General features: G+C 40.8%; 2 protein-coding genes across 9 annotated transcripts in view; one reads left to right on the forward strand and one right to left on the reverse strand.

The window, feature by feature from the left end:
• The window catches only part of MLH1 (mutL homolog 1), a 59,574-nt gene extending 41,578 nt beyond the window's left edge, over positions 1-17,996 (reverse strand). The window contains exons 1-7 of one of the 8 annotated variants that reach the window (XR_011647813.1): positions 17,506-17,996; positions 14,776-14,866; positions 12,345-12,443; positions 3,992-4,065; positions 2,337-2,409; positions 1,146-1,237; positions 29-71 (exon numbers count right to left, since the gene is read on the reverse strand). Coding sequence is in view for 6 of the 8 variants with exons in the window: in XM_058290799.2 (XP_058146782.1) it covers positions 29-71; positions 1,146-1,237; positions 2,337-2,409; positions 3,992-4,065; positions 12,345-12,443; positions 14,776-14,866; positions 17,506-17,621 (588 nt within the window). In the remaining 2 variants the exon portion in view is untranslated. Of the gene's footprint in view, positions 1-28; positions 72-1,145; positions 1,238-2,336; positions 2,410-3,991; positions 4,066-12,344; positions 12,444-14,775; positions 14,867-17,186; positions 17,416-17,505 lie in introns of those variants that run through there. The other 7 variants (XR_009184267.2, XM_058290799.2, XM_058290798.2 and 4 more) reach the window with 7 other exon arrangements.
• An 82-nt stretch (positions 17,997-18,078) lies between these two features.
• On the forward strand, positions 18,079-25,815 carry EPM2AIP1 (EPM2A interacting protein 1). The gene is made up of 2 exons (XM_058290809.1): positions 18,079-20,706; positions 23,650-25,815. The coding sequence occupies exon 1, from the start codon at positions 18,079-18,081 to the stop codon at positions 19,903-19,905; it is 1,827 nt and encodes a 608-aa protein (XP_058146792.1). The 3' UTR covers positions 19,906-20,706; positions 23,650-25,815.
• Positions 25,816-26,060: the final 245 nt, after the last annotated feature.

The following is a 26,060-nucleotide window of genomic DNA, read 5'->3' on the forward strand; positions in this document are numbered from 1 at the left end:
AACCATCCCCTATAAATAAAAAACTTACTTTTTTAACTGAGAAACTAATGCCTGAATTGTGTATCGAATACCTGGGAGATAGAAAAAAAAAATAAGCAGTGGTCAAATGCAAAATACACATCAGAGGTCCTTTTTAAATAAATCTGTGGGATTCAGTAATCTAAACAAAGAGATATACAAACAAAAATATCTTGATACACCATATCTTACCCACAGGGAAATAAAACAGGAAAGACTCCATGGAGATATCAATGCTAAATATGACTGAATCAAACTAAAAATAGGGTTCCTCTTTGCTTTTAGGGGTTGCTGACTATACACGAGGGTATCTATCTCAACATACTCGTACTGTTCCTGAGAGCTCCAACCAAGTCTGGGTTGTCTCAAGGACATCCTGCACCTTTCTGTTCTCTCTCAGAGCCCCTCTGTGTACTCCCGGCCTCCCTTACCCATTCCTCCCCTGTACCAGCATCTCCTAGTCTTATCTTGGCTGGCCACTATTTATTCTTCCTTCCTATATGTGCCCCATGAATTGAAGGATTTTACTAGTCAAATCTATTTATTCAATGTATTTATTCAGTAATAATTAAGAATATTTTACTTTATCACACCCAGAACTGAAAGAGCAAAACAGAACTACTTATTTTTAGGAGATAATGAATATTCTCACACTGATTTATACAATACCAGTAAAAAGGCAAGAAACTTGATGGACTAGTCTGTGCCACTTCATTAGGGGCAAACATTTGATTTATATTAGCTTTTTTGGAAAAACTAAAGAATGGTTAACACATTCCTGTTATAATTCAAGGATCAGGAGGCTGAAAGAGACCACGTTAGAGCCACTGTACTATCAGAGTAAGTCTATCCTGGACATAATGTTCTCACGTGCATCGAGCCCCCTGCCTTCTTTTGGTGCCTTAATCTTCCTTTGGCAAGCTACCTCTCCCCATTTCACTCATTGCTCCTTAGTAAGACTGCCAACCAAGAAGTCAGACTTGGTGACAAAACCTTGACCAGAAACAACTGTAGGCTAGTGCTGCTGTTCTCTGTCAAGTTCAGCAACTACTTTCGACGTACAAGCTCTAAAACACTGTCCACTAGTGAAAGATCTCAAAGACCCACTCCCAGATTTAGAATCGTACCTGCCAACAACTTCCAAAATTTTCCCATACTCTTCACTTGGATTTTTTAAAGCTTTCCTCCTCGTGGTTATGTTGTAAAAAAGGTCCTCCACCTGAACAGAAGAAAAATTTTTCTTGTAAAATCATAGGAGTTCTTGGAAATAAAGACCCAAACTATCTACCTAAAACTGGATTTAAGGCAATAAATCCACTTTTTATTCCCGAAGAGTACTGATGGAGGAAGGGGGCAAAGGATAAAGCAGCATCAACAAAGGAATTAAAGGATATTTTTCCTGCCTCAAAAATTCATTTGCACATTCCTCAAATATTTACTGGGGATTTGCTCCAAGTCAAGCTCTCTGCTTTGTGCTAGAATATGAAATCAAAGCAGTTTTGAGAATGAGAACACACAATATAGTGGGGTAAACATGTAAATGTATAATTAAAATATCACATGGAACTCAAAAATATTTCTCAAACTAAAAATAATTATAAAATTTCTGAGGTCATCTTGGATCCCTGTTAACATGCACTGCAAAGCATATATTCATTTCAGATTCCTGCTGTCTTATCAAGCCCATAGGCCAGACAGGAAGAGTAGTTTTGGAAGAGATGTGCTCTAGCCAGGAGTCCCAGGGTGGAAGGGTGGGATGCATAACACGGTAGCAGGATGCTTTGTGGAATCACAGAATGGGAAAAGACCAAATGTGGCACTACAGAAATAAGGCAGCATAATGAAATCCCACCCAATTAATGGTACAACTGCATTATTCAACAAACACCCTTTGAGGCATGAGAGCAGATATTTTCTGCTCCACGTGATAGATGAGAAAACTGAGGCTAATGGATATTAAGTGACTTGCCTCTGACAGGCAGCTATTGAGGGGCAAGGCTGGGACTCTTAACTCACGTCATCTGGAGTCAAGCTTAATAGTCTTTCAATGCCAATCACCCGCACCAATTTCTGCTATTCCAAATAAAAGACTCCCTCACTAGCACATTAAAAAAGATGAGGGAGCAGGGCAGGCTGCCATGCCCCCAAAGTCAGTAATCATTGCTCTCACTTATGAAGGTGATATCTTGGGGCTTGTATTAACCAGTAAAAATTTACTTTATTATTACCCTGAAGACTCAGAAACAAACTTATTTTTTATTCCAATATTTATATGAAGCTCTTTTGCAAAGACTTACATTCCCATATACCATGCTTACCGAGATCTGGGTCCCCTGATTACCCGCACATGGCTTAGGAGGAGCTTTCAGTTTTCCATCTGAGTAACTTGCTCTAATCATAAAATATAAGAAATTATTAACATCCAGCATAAATACAGATTCTTATCCAAAAGGTCAAAATAAGCACCAACAATAAATTATAATAAAGTCATATGGTATACTGTCTTAATTACCATTTTCATTTTTCCTTATATTTTTCTACTGCCATATCTTTCATTTTAATTACGTATTTTTTAAAAAGCTGATCTTTACTTCTAGTAAATGTTACTTCTTAATTTGTAAGTTCAAACAACAGTCTTGCTGCTTCATAAGGTTAACAGCGAAATGTTTTCAGTTATTCAGCAATCGTTTATTGAAGGGCTACATATGTCGGTAATAAAGAAATGCCTGGGAAAGCTCTTGATCTAGCAAGGGGATAGACTTTTACCTAAAGTGTAGAACAATGTGCTAAGTGATCAGAAGAAGGAAACACTCAGCCAGGGGTGGGAGGAGAGATGAGTGAAGGCGTCACAGAAGAGATGACAATTCATCTGGGCTTTAGGGAAGAATGATTTCTGGTGGACAGAGCAGGAAAGACCACTCAGAAAGGGAAAAATATGAACAAAAGGAGAGACGCTCTAGAATATGTGGCAGCTGGGGATGTGTGGAGAGAAGAGGCTGGAAAGGTGGACTGGGAAGGCACTGGGTGCCAAGACGATGACCCTGGATTTCATCGACCATGGAAGGAAGGATCCACTAACAGTCTCAAGGAGGGGCAAAACAGGACTGCAGAAGTGAAGAAAGTGAACCGTGTACCAGGATGTCTGGGAAGACATGAACTCACAACTGTCTCCCCTGTTTGTGAGAGGGGATCCTACCCCTATCAGCCCACCCAGGTTCCAGGGCAATTATAACTCACACAGAATCAAACTCCCCAGCATCAGCACTGCCTACTCTCAAATGCTCCCCTTCCATGACTTCACACACGTGTCTGTTAAAGAGGACTGAGGAATAGACAGAAATGCCTTTTGCTGAAGCAGTTTTCCATCTTAAGTGAGAAACAATCTACATGGTAAGAAAGTGCATTTCTCACTTATGGCATGAGATGGGGAACTCATGCCTGTCTCTGACTAGCAAAAGGCTAGTGCCTACAAACACAAAGGTATGACTTTTGATTCACTGAGTCCCATTTTTGTTTCATTCCAAGGCCATTCATCAGCCTTGAAATCCACCCAACAGCCAGCCAGCAGCCACATGAGGGAAGGTCAGCCAGCACAGGCATATGCATGTGGCAGGCAGCTGGTGGCTCAGGAGTCACCAGGGAACTGTGGGCCGCCAGCACCCCAGCTGCAGAGGTGAAGTCAGCCCAAAGCCACCCCCTCCTGAAGCAGTATGCTGCAGAATTAAAAGGTGCAACTACCACTTTCTAGCATACCTACACATAATAGGCACCTTGTCAGGCACTCATAGCATAATAAATATTATCTTTTAAGGATCCATGAAGCAAGATTATCAATTCACAGGAGGAAAGAAAACTTACCCAAGATCCTAGTCAAAAAAAGATAAAATTGGTGTTTAGATAAAGATTACTTAGAACCAGGCAAAAAGTACATTTCAGGTTGACTATGTAAGAATAAAAAAGGTCAGCACTATACCTGTATGCGCACTTTCCATCAGCTGTTTTGGTTGTAATAGTGACGTGAGCCACGTGGCTTATGCTGGCCAAAGCCTAAAGAAGAAAAGATGGCTTGAAAGAAAAACTCATTGTTGGATCACCAATTGTCACCTCTTCCATTCTGTGTTCACAGGTGGCAACAAGGAGCATTTTGCTCACTTACTTTGATGACACGTGGTTCTCTTTATGCTTGCTCCTTACAATGTGATTTCAGCAAGTTCTATAACTTTCAAAACCAAACACTTATCCCCAGGTTCCTGGTTTAGGGAAGGAATGAAAACAAGCAGCTCAACTTTAGCCTACTGCTGTGCACCACTGCTGAAAGGTAAAATTTAAAAGTTTATAAATGGATCAAGATAAAGAAAATACACTTTCTTTTCAGTTTCTTTAAGACTTCAAAGTATAACCATTATTTCATTTGGAGTGAAATCCAAATCCCAAAATTCTAGACTTTTTCCTGCAAATATAGATATTCCAGAGTCACATATGAATGGTGTGGTAGTTTAAGGCTTTTGTGGACTCCAGAAAAAATCAAGTCCTTAGAGCTAATCCATTCCTATGGGTGTAAACCTATTGTAAATAGGACCTTCCTTCTGATTAGATTACTTCAGTAGGGTGTGATCCAGGGTGGATCTTAGTCCTCTTACTGGAGTCCTTTATAATTGGGATGAATACGGAGAGAGGAACACACAGAAGCTGAGAGAGAAAGCCACAGTTGAAGCAGCCGAAAGCTGAAAGCAATGAGACCAGAGAATTCCCAAGTGACAAGAAGTCCAGGATCACCTGCAGCCAGTCTTCAGGAAGACGTGTTGCCTGATGCCTTGACTGGACATTTTTCTCAGCCTCAGAACTATAAGCTTATAAGTTAATAAATCCCCATTGTAAACGCCAACCCATTTCTGGTATATTGCTATAGGAAGCTTTTAGCAAACTAAAACAAATGATAAAAATGTTTTTCTAAGCATCATTTAAAATAGTAAAGAAGAAAAAGAAACAACATGAAAAATCTGGAAACGACCTAAATGCCTTATAATACAGAAATGGTTAAGTAGAGAAGGATATATATGCACATTTCAACTTTATTTAGTAGGGTATATCCAACTATTTACCTGTCATCTCCAACTCAATATTTGCAAAGGTGGATTCCTCATTTCCTATCCCCAAACTTTCTCCTCTGCAGTCTTCCCTATCAAAAAAACAGTATTGATCTGTCCAGTTGTCCATGCAAAAAGTCTTTAAGACAGCTTTGCTTCCTGTCTCCTCCATCAGCAAACATTAGAAGATATACTTTCACTATATGTCCAGAATCTGATTACTTCTTACCATTTCCACTGCGAGCCATCTTGCTACAAGCCACCATCATCTCTCACTTGGATTACAGCAAAAACCTTATAACTAGCCCCCTGCTTCAGCCCTTGCCTTCTCCAGTCTACTATGCCCAGAGCATCAAGAGTGATCCTTTAAAAACAGATGTCAGATCATGTCTCTGATCACTCCTCTGCTCAGACCCTCCAATAGCTCCCATCCTCACTCAGAGTAAAGACCAATGTTCTTCCCGTTGCTTCTCACTCACCCACCCAAAGGAGCCACACTGGCCTCAGTGCTAAACACGCCAAGTAGCTCTTACCTCAAGATCTTTGTACCTGCTGGCCCCTCTGTCTGGAATGATGTCCCCCTAGGTTTGCATGTGGCTAACTTCACTATTATCTTACCTATCAGGCTTCACTGACTACCCTATTTGAAATCACGAGCACCCCAAACTCACCTCTCACACTCCCATCCCCAACCTTATCGGCTTGAATTATCTCCAGAGCATTCATTTGCATACTTACTTATTTAGTAACTGTTTCTGCCTACTACACAAAAACTTCATGAGGGCAGAGTTTTTATGTGTTCTGTTCAGTAACATATTCTCAGTAACTTGTAGACATTCAATGCTGAATAAATGAATGCAGTTATTAAAATGATGCTCACAAAGTATTTATATCAAGATGGCCACGGCAGCGGACTTGGCCCAGTGGTTAGGGCGTCCGTCTACCACATGGGAGGTCCACGGCTCAAACCCCAGGCCTCCTTGACACGTGTGGAGCTGGCCCATGCACAGTGCTGATGCGCACAAGGAGTGCCATGCCACGTAGGGGTGTCCCCCGCGTAGGGGAGCCCCACGTGCAAGGAGGCGCCTCGTAAGGAGAGCCGCCCAGGGCGAAAGAAAGTGCAGCCTGCCCAGGAATGTGCCGCACACAGGGAGAGTTGACACAACAAGATGATGCAACAAAAAGAAACACAGATTCCCGTGCCGCTGACAACAACAGAAGCGGACAAAGAAGAAGCAGCAAATGGATACAGAAAACAGACAACCGGAGTGGGGGGGAGGGGAGAGAAATAAATTAATTAATAAAAAAAAAATTTTAAAAAAGATGGCCAATCCTTATATTACAATGTTAAGTTTAAAAGTAGCAGAAAATCAAATAGAATCTGTAGGATAATTACAAGAAGTAGGGCAAAACATACGGAAAATGTCCACAAGCAAATATACCAAAGCATTCATATGTTAATAGCAATTGTCTTCTGGTGATAGAACGATAGGCCTGTTTAAAATATTCTCAATGATTTGTCTTCCAACTATTTTAAGACTCCCCTTCAGAAATGGATAATGGAGTCACTCCAAATAGATAATGTTGTAGACTGTTACTTAAAACAGGTTTATATAAGCAATTATGTTTAGAAATATGAATTTAAAATTACTCAATTAAAAACAAATGCAAATAAAATTCCAAACCAACAACAAACAAAAACAACCATGACCATTTTTCACCTTTATAACAAAGACTGGTCTCCTGGCCCTTTCAGATCTGCATCTCCTTTCATAAGAAGAATATCATATATATAAAAATGCAGTTCAGATCAACCACCACACCAGAGAACTGAGGGCGTCTACAACTGCAAGTAGGAGAATCGCATCCATCAGTCATGTGGGATCTAAGCCCCCTCTTGATTTAGAGGTGGAGGGGACACCACCATCCCAGGGTCCACAGGATGGAGGAATATAATATGGATTGGAGTGGACCTGCTGGTATTCTAGTACAGAACTGTTGTGACTCTAGCAATGGAAGAAACTGTATCATTGATGTGGAGATGGTGGCCACAGGAATTGTTGAGGGCAGGGAGAGGGAGGAAGAGGTGTGATATAGGGCATTTTTGGGACTTGGAGTTGACCTGAGCGATATTGCAGGGACAGATGCAGGACACTGTACATCCTGCTATAACCCACTGGATGGTCTGGGGGAAGAGTGTGAACTACAATGTATACTATGGTCCATGGGGTATGGCAATGCTTCAGGGTATATTCACCAAATGCAATGAATGTGCCTTACTGAAGAAAAGGGATGGTGATGTGGGAAGAGCAGGTGGGGTGGGGAGGAGTGGGGTATATGGGTACCTCTTGTTTCGTAAAGTAACATTTTGTGTGATCTATCTTTTTCAAAAAAGACCAAAAAAAAAAAAAAAAAAAAGCAACCCAGATATGATGGGGTCTGTGTGATAGACTCTCAGGAGCCAGTGCATACAGACCATGGCTGGTTCCGTTCATTAACAAGGAACATGACTTCAGGCCCAGAGATTTTACCAGGTTCTAGCTAGATTTTTCTGGTTTACATGATTGAATTAATTTTCAACATTAAAAAATGTAAAGGTTGTCACCAAATGGCAGAATGAGACGCTCCAGGGTTTAAGTCCCCCACAGAAGATTTTTTAAAGATTTATTTCATTTATTTATTCCCTGTCCCCATTGTCTGTGCTCTGTGTCTGTTCATTGTGTGCTTATCTTTCCCCTAGGAAGGGATGGAAACTGAACCCAGGACCTCCCATGTGGGAGAGACGCCTAATCACTTGAACCACCTCCGCTCCCTGCTTTTTTGTGCCTCACAGGTTTTCCTCCTTGTGTCTCTTGTTGCATCATCTTGTTGTGTCAGCTTGCTGCACCAGCCCCCATCACATCAGTTCCCTGTCTTGTCCATCTTCTTAAGGAGGCACTGGGAACTGAACCCAGGACCTCCCATGTGATAGGTAGGAGCTCAACTGCTTGAGTCACATCTGCCTCCCCAGAAGTTATAATAAATAAGAAAATTTGGCAGAACCAACTTTCTCAGAGCTCTGGAAAACAGTTAAAGCACTGCAATAAAATTTGGACAAGTGCCAAATCAAGAAAAGCCAGCACTTAAAAGTGGTAGGAAAACCTGGCGGAGCCTTTGCTGGTCCTTCCCCCACCTCGTCCATGTCCTAGTATGGAGTGGCCCATGCTCCCAGTGCAGGTCTCTGGTCCCAGTTCTGCAGGAAACAGAGTAACCCTTATGCCAGAGGAGGGTGCATGTATGCCTCTATGATCTGTCTGGGTGGTAGTCTGAAAGACTAAACCAGGATGCTTATTGCAGGTTTGCCTTAGTACTTGCACTGTACACAGACACAGCTCGCAGGGCAGCTAAAAGCTCTAAGAGAACGATCCACGACCCGGATACAATCTAAGAAACAGTTTAGTGACTAATTCCACAAATAACACCTTAAAATATCAAAATGTACAGTGTGCAAGAAAAGATTACATGGCATATAAAGAAATGATGACCCATAAAAAGGAGTGATGAGAACATTAGAAACCATCCATGAGAAAGACTAGATTTTAGACATACCAGACAAAGACTTTTTAAAATTGTCTTAAATATGCCCAAAGAATAAAGGGAAAACATGAGCCAAGAGCTAAAGGAAATCAGGACAAAGATAGATGAACCAAAAGAGAATTTAAATAAAGAGATAAAAATCATAAAAATGAACTTAACAGCTGAAGACCACAGTAATCAAAATAAAAAATTCCCTAGAGGGGTTCGAAAGCAGACTGGAAGGGGCAGAGGAAAAACACAGCAAACTCGAAGGAAGACAACTGAAATGAGTCAGTCTGAGGAGCAGAAAGAAAAGGGAATGAAGAAAGAGAGCAGAGCCTGAGAGACCTGTGGGATAGCATAAGCATACTAATAGACACAGTATGAGCGTTCCAGAAGGAGACGAAAGAGAGAAAGGGGAAGAAGGAATATATGAAGAAATAAGAGCTGAAGTTTTAGAATATGGGGTGTTTGTAAGCAAGTTTACTTAAACCAAAATCCATGATCTAACTATATACTTCACAAGACTCTGACCTTAAATTCAAAGACACAAAGGAATGAAAGTGAAAGGATAGAAAAAGTAAATATTTCACACAAAGACTAAACAAAAGAGAGCTAATATCAGACAAAAGACTTTCAAAACTTAAAGGGGACAAAGAAGGACACTATATGCAGCAATTTGATATTATTTACTAATTCCAAAAAGAGATTATTTTTGTAAACTGGCCTCTTCCTCTGGGCATAATACCCTTTTTTGAATGATTTAAATTCAAAGGCTCTACATTTACTTGATTAAATCAAGACCAGGGCTTTGATGAGAACATGTCATTAGGGCATGCAGGGCTGAGTCTCTGCCCCCTTAGTGGGCTATATAAATGGATGATCAATCAAGAAGGCAGAAGTAGATACACAGAAAAAGACACAGGAGAGGCGAGCACTCAGTTTTGACACTAGAGCCCAGAGGAGAGATGAACCATTTGCCTGATAGTTTACAGATGACCTTGTGAAAAGAACAGAGCAGCTGAGACCGAAAGAAGCTGGGACCACAGAGACTTAAGAGGAAGAAGGAAGGCTGAACCCTTGCAGACATCGCCCGCCACCTTGCTTCAACACCTGGCAACAGATCCTGGGTGAGGAAGTACCTCTTATGGTACTGTGAGTTGTACTCTTTAGGGCCTTGTGACTGTGAGTGTCTACGCCAAATAAATAACCTTTATAAAAACCAAGAGATTTCTGGTACTTTGCATCAGTACCCCTTTGGCTACTTTAGCCAAAGTAGTAAGTGGTAAAGGAGTAAGATGCATGCAACCTACTCTCAAATTCTGGAGGAGATAGATAGGTAGATAGATAGATAGATAGATAGATAGATAGATAGATAGATAGATAGATAGATAGATAGATGATAGACAGATAGGAAGGGAGGGAGAGAGGGAGAAAGACAGATATCACATATATGGCAAAATGTTAAAAAGTTGGTTAATGTGGATAAGGGGGGTTACGTGGATAAGGGGGTACACTGGAGTTCTCTGCATTATTTTTTCAACTTTCCTGTAAACTTGAAATTTCAAAATAAAAAACTTAAAGAACAGTGTAAATGAGTTCCAGACCTGTGTGAGGAAGGCCATTAAATACATGCAGTACTACATTACTACGTACTGCCTGGAGAGAGTGTGCCACTAAACGCAGCATGGCCCATGGACCTGCTGTTTCAGGGCCTCTTCGTCAGCGGTGATACAAGTGGACAAGAGCACACAATCTGGATTGAAACTACCTGGGTTCAAGTCCCACACCACCACTTTCTAGCTGTGTGCTCGTCATGCTTCTTAATCGCTTCATGTCAGTTTCCTCATATGTAAAACAGGGTAATAATAGAACATACTGAGCAGGTGGTTGTCAGGGGCAAAAGAATTAATACATCCAAAGTGCTGAGAACCATGACTGGCATACAGTAATTATTGTATAATTACAGTAAAATAATAAACCCCAAGGAAGGCCTACAGGCAGGCTAGGGCTTCAAGAGGCCATGGGCCTAGAATATGACCCAGGGAGTTGCAAAGCCAGAATGAAACTGCTTTTTTATGGCTTGACCTGAGGCATACTTAAAAAGAGGGGCAGCCTCAGGAGAAACAGCTGCTTTGAAATTGCCCACACCTAGAGCAATATGGGGTCAATGCGAGCCAGAGGATGCTAGAGACCATGCTGGTTTGATCTAAATTACAGAGGGTGAGTCACAGTAGCCTTTACTTTTTTTAAAAAAATTAAATAAATATATACACATGATTAAAAAAATCAATAACTACAGAAAGGCTAAAAGGAAAAGCAACGGGCTCCTTCACCCTCCCCACCTTCCCTCTCATTCTCCCAAAATAACTACTTGAAACACAGCTTCTTTGGTCCCCCAGAGTCTCAAGAAAAGAACCTGTCAACACCTTAATTTTAGCCCCATGAGATTCATGTCTTGACCTGTAAGAAGATAAATTTTTGGTCTTTTAAGCCACTAAGTTTGTTGTAATTTTTCTGGCAGCAATAGGAAACTAATACAAACTGTTTTAAAAGTATGAATATATTTTGACATAGGAATGGCATTTCTATAAATTTACCCTAAGGAAATAATCAAATAAAACATAAGAATATGCACCAGAGCATTAAACAAGGAAAACTGGCAAAGTGCAATAATGTTCAACAGGAAAGCATCTAAACAAATTACAGTACATATATGCAGAATATGTAGCCATTAAAAATTCCAAAGATCTATATTTAGTGAATGAAAAGAAATCTGTAAGATATTACATGATAAAAGTATATGACCTATTTTTTTACTTAAAATATTTTCTGTATCATATATTCTTGTGATACATAATTTTACCCATAAATATTTCAGCATATATTAATCTCTGAAACATAAACTCATTTTTTAAAAATCATATTTTTAAACCAAAAAAAATTAAGGATTTCTCCTTAATACCATCAAATAGCCAGTATGTGTTCAAATATCTGATTATCTAAAAAAAAAATCTTTTTTATATTTTGCTGGTCAGAATCCAAGTAAGAAGTATACATTACAACTGTTTTGTTTGCCTTTTATATCTCTTAAAATCTATAGGTTCTTGTACGCTTCTCTCCATTTTTTTAAAACAAACTTTATTTCAACGTCAAAAAAGAAAAAAACAAAACAGATAAAAGGCAGCTCAACAAACCATGGAAGCATCACCTTAAAAAATCTTCTCCTTTTTTTTCCCCTTGCAGTTTATTTGTTGAAGGAAACAAATCTTTTGTAAAGTAGTTTCCCAGTCTGGATTTCCCAATCTGGTGCTGACTGCACCCCTGTAGAATCATTTATTAAGTTCCTTTGCCCTCTATATTTTCGGTATACTGGTACTTAGTTCTAAGTACTGATCAAATTCACATTTGCTTTTTTGACAGGAAAACTTTGTAGGTGGTGGTGTGCACTTCCATCAAGAGACACACAATGTCTGGGAGGGTGCTTGAATATAAAATAGTTCTTGTTGTGTTAAGTATTCATGAACAATTCTGAATCTTGAAAATAGAATTTATTTGTTCAGATTTACATTATTTAACAAGTATCATTATCCTATTTACCTCTGTTGAGAAACATACACTGACAAATGGCAGTCAATATCATCAAAGGAAAACATTTCCACATTTCTTTAATTCCCAGCTTACCTCACCCCGAAAGCCATAGGTAGAAATTCTGGCTAAATCCTCAAAGGACTGTAGTTTACTTGTAGTGAACCTCTCGCACACAATGTCCAGATCTTCTTTCTAGAAGATAAAAAAAGAAAAAAGTAAGTAATGATGCTATTCATTTACCATATATATTTTTTTGATATCCCTTTTCTTGATTTAATTCAAGAAGAAATTCCTCTCAAAGACTTTTTAAATTACCAGGGACTTCATCACTTGGGTGTTCAGAACCACAGTTCCCTGGTGCTCTTCCTTTGTCAGTAGGTTGTTCCTTCTCCATCTCATTAGCGGGTCCACCTCATCTCTCCCACTTGTAGGCAGTGAAGGATGCCAACCTTGGACCTCTTCTCTAGCTATACTTACTCCCTTGATCCCATGCAGTCGCACAGACAATTTCCAAATTCTTATCTTCAGCTCAGACTGCTATCCTGTACTCTTTTCACACACATAACTAAGAGGCATCTTAAATATTACAATGCTCCAAACTGAACTTCTGATAGTCCCCCAAGTCTGCTTCTCCTATAGTCTTTTCCATCTCAGTAAATCGTAACTCTTTATTCCATTTGCTCAGATCATAACCTTGAAGTCATTTGTGGCAGTTTGAGATTATTTTATGAATTCCAAAAAAAGAAAGATTATATTTTTAAACTAATCTATTCCTGTGGGTGTGATACCATTTGACTGTAGTAAATTCAGCTGAGGCACCTTTGTTTAGATTACTTGATTAAGATTGCTTTTGGACTTTTGATTAGACCATGTCCGTGGGATGTGATTCATGTGGAATCTGTCCTCTTGCTGGGTCTGATAAAAACGAAACACAGCGAGTCCAGACAGACACAGGAAAAGGGAGCCTCCATGTTTAATGCTGCCATGTGAGGCAGGTTTTGCCCACAGCTAAGCTGCAAAGAGGGAAGCCCCCAAAGGCCCAAGGAGCTGAGGCCGAGGGAGAGGGGAGGAGAGAAGGCCTGGTAAGAGACAAAAACCTTTGCCAGGTTTGCCTACAACTTCTGAAAGGTGGAGACCTCGGCAGAGATCAGCAGCCATCTCGCTTTGCCAGGTGCCTGGACAACAGCAGCTGACTTTGGTGAGAAAGCATCTCTGACAGTGCCTCGGTATGGACTTTTCATGGCCTTGGAACTGTAAGCTTTTACCCCAAGTAAGTCCCCTCTATAAAAGGCAACCTATTTCCAGTACTTTGCATCGGCAGCCCTTTGCTAAACTAAAACATCATTCTTGACTCCTCTTTCTCTTACACCTCACAGCAGCAAATTCTGAGGGCTCTGTCTTCACAATCCACCTATAATTTCACCACGGCTTATATCCCTATTGTAACCAAACTGGTCCAAGGCTCCACTGCCCCTCTCCTGGACAGCTGCAAGAACCTCCTGACTGCTTCTCACCTCTCTCTCCAGTCTATTTTCCTCATAGCAGACAAAGTGGTTCTTAAAAGATTGTCAGACCATGTGTGGTAGTTTGAGACTGCATGTACCCCAGAAAAGCATGTTCCTGAAACTGGTCCCTTTGTGTGGGTGTGAACCTACTGTAGGTGGGACCGTTTGATTAGATTACCCCAGTAAGGTATGACCCAGGGTCAGTTTTAATCCTTTTACTGGAGACCTTTACAAAATGATGAATATGGAGAGGGGGCCGTAGCATCAGAGAGAAACCTCCAGAAGCTGAGGGAGAAAGCCCCAGAAGCCAGAAGCTGGAATCAACAGAACACAGCAACAGAGAGAAAGCCACGAAGCAGGTAGCTGTGGACGACACGGCCCAGAGGAGGAAGGAAAGCAGACACCTCCACGTGTCTTGCCCTGTGAGACAGGATTCCAGTTATTGCTGACAGCAGGTCTTCGAGGAGTAAAAGCATCATCTGATGAAGGCTTGATATGGACATTTTTGTCTCAGCCTCAAAATTCTAAGTTTTTAAACTGATAAACCCCATTGTAAAAGCCAATCCATTTCTGGTATATGGCCTTGGCAGCCTTTAGCAAACTAAATCCTTGCTCGAAACCCTCCAATAGTATCCCATTTTATTCAAAGATTTACAATGGCTCACAAGCTCCTACTTCATCTTCCCACTTACCTCTCAGACCTCACCTCCTGCTACTCTACCCCCTCAATACCAACTGACATACTTTTTATTGTTCCTGTTTTTCAGTTTATTGTGTACCTCCTCTAAAATATAAGCACCAGAAGAGTTTTTTATCTGCTTTATTCACTGTCATATCCCTTGAATTGGTGCTCAGCACAGAAGAGGTACTCAATAGTTACTGCTGGTGTTAAATTTTTCAGTCAACATATCCCATTTGCAAAAACCCGAAGATTATAGAACAGGACAAGGTTCGGCCTCTTCCTGCAGATGTAGCCCATGACGCATATAAACAACCTGCTCTTCTGAGGCTTTACTTACCCTGATCCCAGTGCCATTGTCTTGGATCTGAATCAACTTCAGGCCTCCCTCTTTAACAACCACTTGAATACTTGTGGATTTTGCATCTAAACTGGTAAATCAAACAGAGAAAACAAATGATCACTCTCCAACTACTCTAATGTACACATTTTAATATGACCACAAAGATATTGAGCCAAGCAATAAAAACAAAGTCTAGAGAATGTCTGATTAATGTGTTATTCCTCAGTCTTAAAGGCTCAGAAACTACAAGGTATGAGTTTACATGCTGTGTGAGAGACAAGCCAGGGGTGACCGTTATTTCCAATAGGATGCGCAGCACTATCTCTGTTCTTCCAGCAAAGAAAGTAAAGTTAAAAGCAGGACTGACCTTTTCCTACCCTCTTCTCAACTAATTTGATTATCTGTTACTTGAACTTTTTCAGCTTCAAGTTCCCAAGTGACCCTAGTAAGATGTCCATGAAAAAACATTAGATGTTTTTCTTTAAGAAAATATATTAGAGGAAAGAAAAAATGGCAATGAGAAAGTTCTTTAAGAAGCTAATAAATCTTTTCTACCTTGAGAGAGTAATCTACAGGCATAGAGCACCTGTCTGAGAAAACGATGGAAGCATGGGGCTGCCTGAGAAAGAAGAGTTAGACTCCCCACACAAAAAATTCTTTATTCAGAAATAAGGCAATTGTTAGATGTCGGGTGAACCAGCGATTGCAGGCAAGGTTTTATTGAGAAAATCAAACAGGAAGGGGACTGAAGATAGAAACTTCAGCCCACCCCCAGCAGAGGCCGTCGTGAATTTATACAGTACTTCTACAGGCAGGAACAGGCTTAGTTAGTGGGAGTGGGCTGGGGCTTAGGTGAGACCCGAGGGCCTACAGGGATGGCTGGGGGTGGTGGGCAGTGAATTCTAGGGGCGCGGGAGGGGATGGTGGGGTCATGTGGCTTCTTTGTCTATTCTTGTGAGGAACTCATCTGTACCTGGACATGTATGCCCAGGATAGGGGCTGTTCTACGTCACCAGATGCAGTTTCTTCTGACTAAACGGTTGGTCTCCCTTTCACAACCGGGTAGGTTTAATAATAAACTTGCAGCTTCTGCAAGTTGTGGCTGTTATGGGGCTAGGGATGGGGCCTAGTTCTGTCAACAATAATTACTTAAATATTAGAGAACTTTCTCTGGAAACCCTGAATTTCAGTTTTATTAGCTATCTTGGTAAATATATTAAAAGGCGGTTAATTGGATTCCATACAAAATCTCTTCTTGTAGAATTATAAGCCACCAAGCTAATAAATAATATGCCAAGTTTTGCTGTACAGTTTTCAGACAGTACAATTTGTAAGCCAAAGTTGCTGTCAGTCAATTCTTTTGTTTTCACTCTAACTACATATTTATTTATTTTTAAGAGAAATATGGCAAGCTAATAAAAATTACTGAATAAGCAAATGAGGAAAAGTTCATGTAAAGCAACCTGAGTACCGAATTAACCAACTCACTGAACTGTCTGACTTCAGTTTCAGTAACTTAGTACTGGCTCAACTCCACTTCTGTGAAAAAAGCTGGCACTGCACTTTTCCCACTGGCTTTGTTAGGAATGACGCTCACTACCTACAATGTCATGACTTTTCCTAGTCCTGAAATCAGACTGGAATCACTGTAACCAAATTGTCAGTCAGTTCTAACATTCTAAGAGACAAATGTTTCCAGGTTCCCTGCCAGGTCTTTTGACTACATTCTAATGCTCTTTCTTTCCCTAGGTTTCCTCTCATCCACTGTTCTTTCAGTCCCAGTATCCTGAATGCTTGTCGGTGTTCAGAATAAACCCCTCGACCGAGACTGGTTTTCTTTCTCTTGACCACGCTACCAGCCTTACTCCTAGTAAGCCAGACCTCCTCCCTCCCCAGCGCCTGCCTACCTTGAAACTAATGTTGCAGCTGTGAGACTGCAGGGGAAAAGGGGGCAGGAAAAACCCAACGACCTTCTCCACTGGAGTTTTTTCGTTTTTTTCCTCCTTCACTTAATGTACAGACTTTATTAACACCAAATAAACTCAACCCAAAGGATCTGACATAACATCTAGATATATTTTGGCCATCAGTCTTCTATAAGTTTAGAGTCCACACCCACCTTTCTTTCCACATGTTTTTAACATTTTTCCATATTCTTTGCATAACATTTCTAAGCTTCAGAACCCACAGGTTGCCCCATAAATTTCACGTAACTTCTAAGTGTCCCCCCAGAAAGAAAAGAGCAGGAGTGGGGTCATTAGTTTGGCAATAGAGAAATCACAATTAACTTGGACCCAAAGTCCATCACCCTATATCCTAAACGACTTATTCAGTAAAACTCAAAATTAACTGTACTCTTGAATGATGATTTCCCCTGTAAAGGAAGATTTTTTTCCCCCATCACAAACCTTTAGACATTACGAACTTAAAGCCTCCTGCATATGTATTATCTCCCTTGGTCGACCGCACCTTTCAAGGGTACCTCCTATTCCTCCCTCAACCCTAGAAAGGACCTCTCGCGAAAGCACTCAACGAACGTGCGGCACTGGACCGGGGAGACGGCACTGGACCGGGGAGACGGCACTGGACCGGGGAGACGGCGAGGCCGGCCCGGGCGCGGGCACTTCGCGGCCACCGTCGCTGCAGACTCGGTGAACCCGCGCCACCCTGCGGAGCGGCCGGTCAGGTCGCAGCCTCTCAGGTTGCTCGGCCCGACTCCCTTCGTACCAGTTCTCAATCATTTCTTTGATGGCATTTGCCGGCCGCTGGATAACTTCTCCCGCCGCGATGCGGTTCACAACCGTCTCGTCCAGACGGCGGATCACCCCCGCCACGAGCGACATTTTGGCGCCAAAGGAGCCCAGGTGACGCTCGAGACGCCTTCGGTCAGAGCCTTCAGCCAATCACTTGAGTGCTTCTATCTAGCTCAAATCCTTCTGCCCATACCGTCCTGCCCCACCTTCCCGGGCGGCGCAGGCTTGGAGTCACGGAGCTATTGATTGGGTGGCTTGAATGCCAGTCAAGTTTCGCAGGCGTCTTGGGCTTCTTCGCCCCGCCTTATGGAGGCTGGACATGCGCTTGCGCATTAGAGAGCATTGTCAGCTCTGCTTATTGGCTAGTTTCTGTGAGCGACACCGGCCTCTAGCCAATAGGAACCGAGAGGCGCTAGCAGGAGGCGGGTGTCCGCCTGCTGAGGTGATCTGTCGCAGAGCGGAGGCGGGTGCTTGGCCCCGTCTTCTGCTCCTCCCCTCTCCTTGCAACCTCCCTGAGGTCCGCCCTGCTCTTGTGGCCTCCAGCGCGATGTGGATGACACCCAAAAAGAGCAGGATGGAAGTCGACGAGTCTCGGACTTTCCGACCCGAGTGGACCCAGCGTTACTTGGTGGTGGAGCCTCCGGAGGGAGACGGGGCCCTGTGCCTGGTCTGTCGCCGCCTCGTCGTAGCGACCCGCGAGCGCGACGTCAGGCGCCACTACGAGGCCGAGCACGAATACTACGAGCGGTACGTGGAGGAGGGCGAGCGCGCGGCCCTCGTGGAGCGCCTGTGTCAGGGCGACGTGCCGGCCGCGGGCCCGCTCGTGCCGGAGGAGAGGGCCGCTCGGGCAGGCCTCGGGCTCGCGCGCCTCTTGGCGTTGAAGGGGCGAGGCTGGGGCGAGGGGGACTTTGTGTACCAGTGCATGGAGGTGATACTGAGAGAGGTGCTGCCGGAGCACGTCGGCGTTCTGGAGGGCATCGATTTGTCTCCCGAGATCACGGCGCAGAGGATCCTGGGCATGGACCGGAATCTCCGCCGTCAGCTTTTCCACCGAGCCGCGGACTTCAAAGCCTATTCCCTTGCCTTGGACGACCAGGCCTTCGTGGCCTACGAGAACTACCTCCTGGTCTTCATACGCGGCGTGGGCCACGATCTGGAGGTGCAGGAAGAGCTGCTGACCATCGTCAACCTGACTCGTCACTTCAGCGTCGGGGCGCTCATGGCGGCCATCCTGGAGGCGCTGCAGACCGCGGGGCTCAGCTTGCAGCGGATGGTCGGCCTCACCACGACCCACACCCTGCGGATGATTGGGGAGAACTCGGGCTTGGTCTCCTACATGAGAGAGAAGGCCGTCAGCCCCAACTGCTGGAACGTTATTCATTATTCGGGATTTCTCCACTTGGAATTGCTGAGCTCCTACGACGTGGACGTTAATCAGATCGTAAACACCATATCCGAGTGGATCATTTTGATTAAGACCAGAGGCGTCAGGCGACCGGAATTTCAGGCTCTGTTAACTGAATCTGAATCGGAGCATGGTGAAAGGGTTAACGGACGGTGTCTGAACAATTGGCTCAGGAAAGGGAAAACCTTAAAGCTGGTGTTTTCCCTCAGAAAAGAGATAGAAGCATTCTTGGTTTCAATAGGGGCCACCACAGTCCATTTCACAGACAAGCAGTGGCTTTGTGACTTTGGCTTCTTGGTGGATATTATGGACCACCTTGGAGAACTCAGCGAAGAATTGCGAGTTAGTAAAGTCTTCGCTGCTGCTGCCTTTGACCACATTTGTACCTTTGAAGTTAAGCTGAATTTACTTCAGAGACATATTGAGGAAGAAAATCTAACACACTTTGCTGCCTTCAGAGAAGTTGTTGATGAGCTCAAACAGCATCTTAAAGGAGATAAAAAAATATTTGATCCTGACAGGTATCAAGTGGTAATCTGTCGCCTACAAAAGGAATTTGAGAGACATTTCAAGGACCTCAGGTTCATTAAAAAGGACTTAGAACTGTTTTCAAATCCTTTTAACTTTAAACCTGAATACGCACCTATCTCAGTAAGGATGGAGCTAACAAAACTTCAGTCCAATACTAACCTTTGGAATGAATACAGAGTTAAAGACTTGGGGCAGTTCTATGCTGGATTGTCTGCTGAAATTTACCCTATTATCAAAGGGGTTGCCTGTAAGGTGGCATCCTTGTTTGACAGTAACCAAATCTGCGAAAAAGCTTTTTCATATTTGACTCGAAACCAACACACTTTGAGCCAGCCATTGACAGATGAGCATCTCCAAGCCCTGTTTCGGGTTGCCACAACTGAAATGGAGCCACATTGGGATGATCTTGTGAGAGGAAGAAATGAATCTAATCCATAAACCTTTGTAGTACAGCTTTGAAAAACTCAGCAAGAACTCAATTCTAAAAGCAAAGATTAGTTTCTTTTTTCTTTCTTCAAGTTTACTAATTTGGATTGTGGGAAATCACTAAGTTTATTACAGGCTGTCCAAATTGATCGCGATTCAAATTCTTCTGACAGTTGTCTTTTTTCATTTCAAGAGGCAGCATGGACTGAAACATGGAGAACACTAACTTTTTTTAAAACTTTGTTTAATGGCAAAGTCATTGTCTTTTCCTTTTATGATAAAAATTGTTTTTAAAGAAGTTTAGTCTTATAATTTCAGTTAAGTTAGAAGTCTGTTTTTAAGATAGTCTGAAGATACATGCCAAAAATTTTAGCTTTTACTTTAAGTGTTAAAATTCTCATGCATGTAGTCTGAAATTACCATCTGCTTTAAATGTGTGTTTGAACCAATTTGCAGAAACTCACATAGCAAGTTCAGAAGGTTCCAGAAAGGAAGAACACATGGTGAACACACACATGCTCTGAGGTATTTTGTCTGTCAAAATGTTTGAGTATTTTTTTAAACATATTTCTGAGTCTGAAGTAAATAATGACAGATTTCCTCCCTCTTGCTCCCCCTGCCTCCTACCGCAGTGCAATTGATATTACTGTTAGAGGAAGTAATCAAAACTCAGAGGAGCAAGATTTATTTTTAAGCTGCTGGTTTAGGAGGTTTCCTGCAATTTGGAGATCAGACTAACTAATTATAGGGGGCCTCCCCTGGATTTTTCAAAATCAAGGGCTGTTTTATCAGCTTGTTTATTAAAGGACCACGGTAAGTATTGACAGTTACTAGTTAATAATTTAATTCTAGACAGAAGTTTGGCCTTGTCCTAAAAGATGTCCTAAAATATTTTAGCACTCCAGAATAAGGAGTGTGAAATATTTTAGTATATTTGTCCTATTTGCATGGATGATACTGCTTTATAAAAAAATCCTGCTTAAAGGGAACCCCTTTATTTTAATGTGGAATTTATACTATCAGATTTTGTTAACTGCTGGAAATGGATTTATTCTAGAATTTGAAACTGTCCCACACATTCTTTATTTAAGATGAATGCACAAGTAGAAATATTGAAGAGAGCAGCCTTATTCACAAGTTGTAACAATTCCATATGTTTCTAGTAAGGCATCTGCTTTGTGCTAACACAGTGATTTTCAAACTTAAGTTAACCCATGGAAGGAAATCTTAGAGTAAAGCTTAATATATAAAATTGACTTAAAAGCAGGACCCAATTTATAGATTCGCTCAAGTACAGTTTGAAAATTCTGCCGAAGTCCATCTTAACTATTATAGCATTTTATTCTTTGGTCACTAATCTGTCAAATTCAAGAACCAGGATACAACCAATCTAGAAGGACATGATGCCTGAGCAGTTGTTTTTTTAAATTATCATAATTACTGGGGGAATTCTGCTGGCATTTGAATCTAAGAACATCCCCCCCCCACACACACACACACAGTAAATAGAACAGCCTGGCACAATTAAGAATTATCCCTCCCAAAATGCCAGTAGGGCCCTAGTGCAGAATATAGGATAACACATATTACTGATGAGCAGAAAATTAGAAGAGCAGTTTGGGCAAATTGACAGAATAGGTAAAACTAATTCCAACATTCAGGGTTCAATAAAATTTCTTTGATAGGTTCCAGGAGCTCACAATGACATTTAGAAATAAGGAATTGGTAAGAATGCATTAAAGGGCTTTATACTCTTAATACATAATTAGTTTAGGGCAGAAAAACAAATGTTACATATTACCAAGGTCTATCAGGAATGGTCAAGTTGAGATTTTGGTAACAGGGATTAAGCTTAAATATCTGGAAAAACAACATAGTAAAAATCTAGAAAACAAAAATCTACCAATAATTTCCTAGTAGCTTTGTTCTTTTCCAAGGCAAATGCTTTATTACTTGAGAGAGTGATTGGAAGACTTGAAAACTGCTTCTGCTTTCTAACCCCAGTTCCTCAAATATTGAAGTATTGTAGCTTTTGTGAGGTTCCAGTTTATTTTTTGCTTAAGGTAATAATAAAATTAGTATCATAATCAGTGAGGGTAGAGGGGAATATAAGCCAAGGATTTTTAATTGACCCTCAACAATAGAGAATTTGCTATCAACTAGTCTTGTTTATAAAAAACAATGTATATTTTACTGTTTTCTGTATTAGGTAATTCTGTAACCGCATGGCAGTCTTTTTTTTTTTAATTTTTTATAAATATTATAGTTGTTACTCGTCCTGTTGTATTAGTGAATGTAGTAAAAAATTAGTACCATCTTATAAAAACTCTTACGTCCCTACTAGTTACTGTCTGATCTCCTATCCCCACTAGTTTTATTGAAAGATTTGTCTGTATTCCCAGCCTTCCATATTTACTCAAACTGCTCTAACCAAGGTCACTAAATCTTGTCAATATTCTTATCCTGCTTTGCTACCACTGATCACCCTCTTTGAAATACTTCCTTCCTTTAGCTTTGGGAAGATGCCATCCCAAGGTATGTTTTCTCAGTCTCTTTGCAGGAGCTTTGTTCCCTTACATATCTGTGTTTCTTAGAAATTTTTATTTCGTTTTAGGCTATCTTATTGTACATCATTTCCCTAGCTGATCTCTTCCATGGTTTCACTTACCTGTATACTAATGACTTCCAAATTCATAGGTCCTTTCTAGATCTTAATTCACGTATCGGCCTGCTAACTTAGCAAATCCATTTCACTGTCTCACGCCTCAATATGTCATTGATCTTGCCTCCAACCCACTCCTCCCCTCATGTTCCCTCTTTTAGTAACTGGCATTATCACATATTTACTTGCCTTTGCCCAAGCCAAAAGCTCAGTCATCCATGACTTTCCCTCTTCACCCTTCATATCCTGTCACAAAGAAAGACCTTTCTGTTAGTCTTTTGTCTAAATTTCAACTGTCCGGTGCCACTACCCTAATTCAGTTCATCGATTTACCTAAATTATACCAATAGTCTTCTCACTAGTCTCCTTTCCCATGGTGTAGCCAAATTGTTCCAAAAGGTGTAACTGGCCATATCATTCCATTACTTTCACCATTGCTCTTAGGATAAGACATGAATATCTGTTCATATTTCAGGTCTCAGTTTATATGCCACTTCCTCCAGGAAGCCTTCACTGATGCCCTCCAGACTAGGTGCCCTGACTATGCAGTCCCTAAACCCCCTGTTCTTTTCCAGCATACAATTAGCACACTTTTATTGTTACCATTTTTTAATGACTGCTAGAGTGTAAGCTTTATAAGGACAGGGACTCTATAAGGCTTTTTCACTGTTATATCTCTAGTGCTTAGCACAATGCCTGACATTTCAATAAATGGATGAATAAATACTGGTGTATAGTGTTTTATGATCTTTGAAGCTTTTTCAGAGTCTCATTTGACCTCAGGGACTCTGCCTTAACTGTTCACTGGGTAGTTGTCATCCACATGTTACAAATTAAGAAATGAAACTGAATTCTTTGTGACTGGGGACTTTATCTTTCTCATTGTTTTATTTCCATAAATTAGGAAAGTGCTTGGCATATGGCTCAAATATTTTATGAAAATATTGAGGAAACAAACTTAGATTGCAGTTTGCCCTAGTAAACATAAGTACTGAAATCAGGATTCAAACCCATTTATACTACATGATGTAATACTGTCTTTACCTCCATGATATGGAAGTCTTAATCTTTTTTTTTTTTTTTTAATTTAAAAGGCAGACTTCCAAAGGAATCTACATATAGATGAAGAGGATTTAACAACCGTTAAGTGAGCTGAGGCAGTATTTCAGTAATTAAAAAGTTACATTCAATATCAGGAAAGGATATTACAGCTTAAGAGTTAATATTTTTCCTTTTGTAAGCATCAACTTGAGAAGAAACTGACATGCTATTTACCTGCCACTTTCCTGGCTCTTCAGGGACTTAAAAGTGAGTAAATGTAACAGAATATTAGAAGAATAACTCAGTCAGCCAATCTGGTCACTAGACAACTCAGTTGACTTGCCTTTCTACTTGCAGAATGGCTTCACCTACCCAAGGGAGATGACTCCAAAGTCACAACTAAGCAGTGTCTACTTAGATTTGCTATATTTCTTTGCATTTTTGTTCCCATGTCTCTCTAATTTCTGGGTAACAGGCCTTTCAGGCTTTGATGAGACAGCCATACTCTTAAACTCAAGCTATTTTGTCCCAATTTAAGGCATTTACTACTGGATTTTTAACTTGGAGGAATATTAACCATTCAAAGATCTTCATAGTAGGTTTGAAAGTCATCCATTGATTTGATCCTTGCTGCAAACTGGGCTTTAACATTTGGGTTAAAGGATCTCTCATTTGTATTTTACTATTTATAATTAAAAATTGATAAGTTGCCTCATCCTACCCAACCACTGCTTGTTTTTGTGACTCTTCCCTTTAAATTTCTGCCTGCAAACTGAATAATTCTTTTTTTTACTTATTTTTTGTTTGTTTTTGTTTTTTAGGGGGTACTGGGGATTGAACCTGGGAACTCGTATGTGGGAAGGAGGTGCTCAACCACTGAGCTACACCTGCTCCCTTGAATAATTCTTTTTTTAGTTCATTTCCTTCCTGTATGTTTTGTCAAATGCAGCCAATAGCAACCAAAAAATATGTTGTGTTCCTATCTTTAAAGGGTAAATATCTGCCTTCTAAGTTTTATAATTTTGCCACTCTATAACTTGAATTGCCATTTTATAAACTATTTCTTCCATCTTCCAATAGCAATTTCCTGAATGCCTGTCAACTAACTGCTAAGCCATTGCTCAATATATAAATATGTATTTTTAAACAGGGAACCAATTTCTATTTCTAGTTTGTTGCCATGGGGTAACAAACAACCACAAAGTTTCAGTATCTCATGTAACATGTCTACTGAAGTTGGCTTGGGACTTTACTCTAGGTCAGGGATCAACAAACCACAGTCCCTAATCCTGCTGCCAGTTTTTATAAATGAAAAATAGGAACACAGCATTGCCCATTCATTTATGTATTGTCTCTGGCTGCTTTCATTCCACAATGGCAGAGTTGAATAGCTGTGACAGAGATTATGACCTACAAAGTCTAACGTACACTATATGGCTCTTTACTGAAAAAGTTTACTGATCCCTGCTCTAAATTGTCTTCATTCTGGGACCCAGGCCAACAAAGCAAATACCATCTGGGGTGTGGCTGCTCACTGGAAAATGAAAAAAGAATTTGGCGTATCATTTATTAAAAAATTAAAGCTGTTTCATTGGCCATGGCAAATCACATGGACACCCTGAAGCTCAAGGAGGGTATAATCCTACAAGGTCCTTCGCAGGATATATGAATCCCAAGTGTCTGCTAGGAAAACCAGATGTATTTGGAAGATAACACTATATCTCTCCATTTATATAGGTCTGTAATTTCAATATATTTTTTCTTTTTTGTTGAATGTAAAACTTAGATTCAATGAAGTGTACAACTCTTAAATGTAAACCTCAATAAATTTTTGTATACACTCTTGAAACCACCATGCAGATCATGGTCTAAAACATCTCTAGCACCCTAATAATGGCCCTTATGCCCCTCCCTCATGCAGATAAACACTATTCTGACCTTTTGATAAAGGATTAATATTGCTTGTTTTTAATCTTCACATAAATAGTATAACATAATATGTGTTTTTGTGGGGTTTTTTTGGTGTGTCTTCTTTTTTTGTTTAGCTCTGTATCTGTGAGAGTCATCCTTGAAGCATTTATCAGCAGTTCATTTTTCATTTCTGTATAGTATTCCATGGTATGACTATACCACAATTTATTAATCCAGTCTATTGTTGATGGAAATTTGGGTTGTTTCCAGTTTGTACTTATCAATAAAATTGCTATGAACCATTTTCATATCTGTCTTTCAGCGGACATGGTCATTCATTCCTCTTGGTATGTCCCTTAGTATATACCCAGGAGTGGAATTACTGGATCATAGGATAGGTGTATTGTTTGCCTTAGTAGATACTGTCAAACAGTTTTCCAAAGTGATTGTACCAATTTATACTCATTTTAACCATTATTAAGTGTATAATTAAGTGATTTTTTTCCCCCTTGGATATGAGTCCTTGTAGGCTGTATGAATTGTGAATATCTCC

Source organism: Dasypus novemcinctus, chromosome 31 (assembly GCF_030445035.2).
Source record: "Dasypus novemcinctus isolate mDasNov1 chromosome 31, mDasNov1.1.hap2, whole genome shotgun sequence".
In the NCBI taxonomy this organism is placed as follows: Eukaryota; Metazoa; Chordata; class Mammalia; order Cingulata; family Dasypodidae; genus Dasypus; species Dasypus novemcinctus.